This window comes from Bremia lactucae, linkage group LG18 (genome assembly GCF_004359215.1).
Source record: "Bremia lactucae strain SF5 linkage group LG18, whole genome shotgun sequence".
NCBI lineage: Eukaryota > Oomycota > Peronosporomycetes > Peronosporales > Peronosporaceae > Bremia > Bremia lactucae.
Window position 1 is genome coordinate 496,751 of NC_090627.1, and position 5,401 is coordinate 502,151.

The 5,401-nt window shown below is 44.0% G+C and overlaps 2 protein-coding genes across 2 annotated transcripts; one reads left to right on the plus strand and one right to left on the minus strand.

The window, feature by feature from the left end:
- Positions 1–307: 307 nt before the first annotated feature.
- Positions 308–1,867, plus strand: CCR75_009336 (uncharacterized protein; the record flags this gene model as incomplete). The annotated part of the gene is made up of 1 exon (XM_067967377.1): positions 308–1,867. One exon carries the CDS (start codon positions 308–310, stop codon positions 1,865–1,867), a length of 1,560 nt encoding a protein of 519 aa, XP_067819856.1.
- Positions 1,868–2,361: 494 nt separating this feature from the next.
- On the minus strand, positions 2,362–4,058 carry CCR75_009337 (uncharacterized protein). Its single transcript, XM_067967378.1, has 3 exons — positions 3,093–4,058; positions 2,982–3,035; positions 2,362–2,916 (listed from the first exon to the last, which is right to left on the minus strand). The coding sequence occupies exons 1-3, from the start codon at positions 3,987–3,989 to the stop codon at positions 2,404–2,406; spliced, it is 1,464 nt and encodes a 487-aa protein (XP_067819857.1). The 5' UTR covers positions 3,990–4,058; the 3' UTR covers positions 2,362–2,403.
- Between the last annotated feature and the right edge of the window lie 1,343 nt (positions 4,059–5,401).

Here is a 5,401-nt window from a genome sequence, read left to right on the forward strand (position 1 = left end):
GTTTCATGTTAAATTACAAGCGACATTTGTAGCAAAACTTTTTCATTTATGAGCCGTGCACAGATTCTGTTTTTTTTGGGACGAGAAAATGCCTTTTCTTCGTTAAGCTTTATACCGTACTGCATATAGAAAGGATCGCATAGTTTTGGTCATCAAATCTTTGTCTATGGTGCTTGTCAGCTGCTCGTGAAATATAAGAGTTACAATCCTTTCCACATTCTGTCAAAATGTTGTCGACAGCATGCGTAAGAAGATTCATTATCAATTTGTCGCACCCTGTCGAAGTCTCCGGCGTCTTTAATCGTCAATGGGCTTTACCTTACTAGCTGTCGTAGTATGTACGGCAACGATTGGAGTTTCACGTGCAACAGTGGTACTAAGTCCCAAATCTTTTCAGCAAACAAACCAATTGCAGGCTTTTAAAAGCTGTATGAACAACGTTGATGTCGAAGTCGATGTTTTCCAAAACACTGTCACAGTCGACTTGAATTTCTTCGTGGATGGGTCGCCGCTTTACGAGCATTACGCCACGGGTCCTAAAGCCCGTATTGACCGCAAACCGTTGGGTGTATTCTTCGCAAAATCAGAGGATGACGTCGTCCGGGCTGTCACCTGCTCAGTGAGTTCGGGTCTTGCCCCAGTGCCTCGAAGTGGTGGTCACTCTTATGAGGTGTTATCATCCATGGACGGCTCATTGGTAATTGATATAGCCGACATGAATAGCGTGTGCATCGTATCTGAAAATCACGAAGAAGGTTCGGCTTTGGTCAATGTTGAGGCTGGAGCTCGTCTGGGATGGCTCTACACCAATCTTGACTCTCTTGGAGGCTACAACTTCAATGCTGGCTCTTGTCCGAGTGTAGGCATCGGTGGCCACATTTCCGGCGGTGGCTACGGCATGGTAAGTCGGCAGTATGGGTTGGCTGCTGACCAAACGTACGAAATGCGGGTGGTCTTGTACAATGGTACCGTGGTGACGGCATCGTCTTTTGAAAATGTAGACCTATTTTGGGCCATGCGTGGTGGAGGTGCTGGCTCGTTCGGCATTGTTACGCTATATACCATAAAAGTTTACAAGGTTCCAAAGGTTACTGTCTTTAGTCTGCTGTTCGACGTTGCTGTACGTGGTCAGGTAATTCGTTCGTATATGGATTACTTCCTGACTGCTGATTCCAAGATCACGACGCTACTCAGTATCGATGTCAGAAGTGCTCGCATAGTTGGCCAGTACCTTGGCTCTCAGATGGAGCTTGATACAATGCTCAACGAGTCTGGTATACTTATTGACGGTGGCTTGAGACGGATAGACCGTCGGGACAACTGCTCGCAGCTCGCAGTCAAGGCGTACATCTGGGTGGGTACTTGCGACGATTTGAGCTCCCTTACCGTTCCCACCCACCTGACGTTAAAAGACAAAAGCTATATCAAAATTAAGGGTGGCTACTCCAACTCAAAAATCGATGATAATGGCATACTGACTGCTTTGAACTGGATCGATAAACTTCCAAATACTTCGTCGACATTTTTACAATTCGAGGCGTACGGAGGCGTCTTCACTACACAGAAAAACGACATGACCCCATGGGCGCATCGAAACGCAATGTGGTCGGTGCAAATTGTCGGCGATGCCATCACGGCTAAGCCTGAGAATTCTCCGTCCAATGAGTGGATTCGCGGCATTGCCAACGCACTGGACAAATACTTGGACGGAGGAAACTATCAAAATTATTGCGATCTTGACTTGGGCAGCGACTTTGGGCAGCGCTACTGGGGTGCTGAGAATTTTGGCCGCCTTCGTCAAATAAAGGCGCACTATGACCCACTTAATATTTTCCATAGTGCCCAGTCTATTCCGCTTCCATCGTAAGATGTTTTTTCGAGTTTTTGTAAGAGATTATACGACCCCACATTCATTTTATCTTCTACATTTGTCTTGCATAGTTGATATTAGCATTGCTAGAAAGAGGGTGCCTTATGAAAATGTGGGCATGACCAGCAAGATTTTAAATACGCATAGGCAGCTTGACGCCAATCGAGCTGAAGACATTATTCTGCTACTTGTGGTGCCTACATTTAGTGTTTTTTGCCCGCCGTTTAGAGCATAGTTCGTTCCCAACTATTTTTAAATCTCTTAATGCAGTGGTGCGGCCTGACAATCAGCGCGAATAATTAAACGGATTTTTATGGAAGAGGGACTCTTCCCTGTTGTCAAAATGGAATGAGATTTAATTAGATTTCACGATAAAAATATTCGAAATTGCAGCCGTGTCAAATATTAATTTATATTTTATCAAATAAGACCCGTCGTCGAAGATATACATAACAAAAAGCTGAAGCTGATAAATTCAGCCTGCAGATGAATAATTTATGCAATTTCACTGTATTTTATTTCCTTTCTTCAATTTATCTATTAATCATGGACGAACCGACTGAGATAAATTGCTTGGCAGCGACCACCCAATCGATAAGATCGCTTTGACTTGGGCACTGAAACGTCAGAGTTCGGGAAATTCCGACGCGCAACATGCTGCCTAGCAGTCCCGATGGCGTAGTCACCTCTGTAATCTCAAAATTGGGCGTTACACTCTTTCCTAGTATCTCAATCCGGCAATTCGTTAGACAAATCGACTGGCAGTTTACTTCTATCGTCTGCTCGTTAGTGGCAATGGCACTCAGAAACGCCTCAGTTGACTCCAAAATGGCTCGTGTTGTGTTTTCTTTCAAGTCAAGCAGGTGCAAGCATCCGTCCTGCGTAAGGGCACACAGGACATCTTTCCACGAAGAAAATAACGACCCGTTGACTTGGTTTTTTAAAAAGCCACAGCGCACAAGCAGTGGACTAGCAATGGGAGACGGAAGCATCTTAAACAGCCGTGCATCCTTATCGTCTGACGCAGAGAGGGCAGCCGCTGTGTACTTCAAATGCACAGAACAAAGTGTTCATTTTGCACAAGGTTAAGCGCAATATAAGCAAGACGTACGTTCTTTGGTATTCTGCGAACGCTCTGCAAGAGATCTCGATCCGGGTTAATTCGCTACGTCAGCAAAACATTGTTATCCTCACCTTACAACATATTTACAATAGCCGATACCTGCACAGCTGCCTGAGATTCTGACATTGCCCCGGCCATCTCGCTATACGTAAGTTTCTGTTTCCGAATGTATGTGTCTAACGCCGTTTGAATCACAGACGCTCTCCATAACTCCATCGTTTTGTACTGATGAAAAAGACTAGCCATTTTCGTTACATATTCCACTCGACATTGCTGTAACTTTTGTACGTAAACGCAGTAACTCATTTCGGCCAACCAAAGATCTTCTCGCTTCGCGGCATTTGTCATAGCAAAACTCTCATCCTTACTTTCCATTTGATCATATAATTCGTTAAATTTGCTGAATGCCACCGCTACGTTTTTCTGCGACAGAAACAGCATCGCATCTAATTTGTCCCCTTCCGAAAGCATGGTCGCTACTCGCTCTTTATACGTTGTCGTCATCTCCTCCAGCGGCTTCGTCAATACTTCCCTTTTCATTACTGTCGTTAATTGAACAATCTTTTCAGCCAATTGCGTCTGCACTTCGCCAGCAGTATGTAAGGCTTTGGATATTGATGACTGCACATTCAACTGATCATTTACGAGGGCTCCATTCGTCTCTGCTATTCCATGACTCTCGGAAATTTCTATGACGGCGCGCGTATGTCTAAGCGCCTCTGCATAAGCCAAATCAGCTTGTATTCGCAGCGTGAAGAACTTGAGCAGACGCGTGTTCTCCTCACCTCCATGGCGAATCTCATCCTGGAATTGGCGCCAGTAGGCGCGATCCCGGACTTGAAATCTATCGATTTGTGCGATGCGCTGAACTTCGAACGCTCGAATAGCAGCACGCCTTTCACTCTTGAGCTTCCATGCGTTTTCTTTCTTTAAGAAAGAGTTTCTAACGAATGTTGGTGCGTCTGCTTCAGCACATAAGGTCGCTGCGGACTCCATCGTCGTGGTGAAAATTGTTCAGGATAAAGTAGTTATTTTACTTTTTATTTTAATGAAATTGCTATTTAATTTTTAATCTGATTTCAATTGCGAAATTTCTTATGCTACGCATCGCAAAAGGCTTTATAAGGCGGGATTGCCGCACGCCCAGTGCCTAGATACACTGAGCGAAACGATCGACCGCTCGCTAGCAACAGCGAAGGACGCGGATCCGACGCCCTTAACGGAATCGCAACGGCGTTGCGGATCGTACAAAAACGGTCGGAGTCAGTAGGTGCGGTGTAACGGGCTAGAGTTGCCCTAATGTTACACAGTCCCCATTAAGTACATTTGGTACTTAAGGGGATGGTCAATTACTAAATAATAGTAATTAGACCCAACACTCGGGTGTGGTGCACATTTGTGACCAACCCTTGTGGATGTGATGCACATGGGTGCATTCACATTAGGAGGGATGACGCCCAGCGTCATCCATGATGACGGCTAGCGTCATCAGTTACGCGAGGTATCTATAAAGATACGCTCGCAATACATATTAAATGATATCTATAGATAAACATTTTAATTGGTAAAAATAGGTATTGTATTTAATTCTATTAAATATAAATCAGTCTGAAATTTACTACCTACTTGGAAAGTGCGCACGAGGAGACGGATTACCGCTCCCGTGACGTCACTTCACCAGAGTTCTTAGTGTTTTGGGTGAGGTCGCTTGCGCGCTCACCACAATTACCTCACTGCACGCCAGAGAAGCAGGTGCAAACCGATTCCTCGCTGTGCTAGGGTGTGTGCTTAAGTAGAGCGTGGCCGCATTACGACGTGCCCGCCTACATGCGGAGTGCCCTTGTAACGGGGCACTACGGCTTGAACTGCTTCAGTACAAGTCCACTTCGCACTGCTTCAGTTGCGAGTGGTGACTTACCATTTTTCACGTACACTAGTACGTGCAGAGGAAGACTTCTCTTTAAGACAACTAGCTTAAAGAGGGTTTAATGAAAACTGTATTAATATAATCAAGTATCTCATCTTTCTATCTGTTAATGCTAACTTAATTATAAACTAATACTAAACATGCATTTGAAATCTTATCTGTCTCTCTCTTTGTTTACGTTTACAGCTGATTAGTCTGCGGTATAAATAGATATAATGGCCTATACCTATTTATGGATAATATTTCTGAACACTTCTATATAAAGTAATGTTCACCAAATAATACCTACCTTTAAGATAATGTATTAATTAACAACCTTTAAGTTTTATTTTCATGAATGAAACACTCCGTTACATCACCCCTCCCTTAAACGACAATCACTCTGACTGTCATTGGATGGTGTGTCACTATGTGACCACTTAATTTAAAAATGATGTTAAGTGGTCAGAACCATCATTTAAAATTCCATCGCATGAAGAAC

Coding starts and splice junctions, on each gene's coding strand:
- CCR75_009337 (XM_067967378.1), bottom strand. CDS start 3,989: ATGGAGTCCGCAGCGACCTTATGTGCTGAAGCAGACGCACCAACATTC. Junction 3,036..3,092: donor AATCTCAGGCAGCTGTGCAG/GTATCGGCTATT, acceptor TTGCTGACGTAG/CGAATTAACCCGGATCGAGA. Junction 2,917..2,981: donor TTCGCAGAATACCAAAGAAC/GTACGTCTTGCT, acceptor GTGCATTTGAAG/TACACAGCGGCTGCCCTCTC.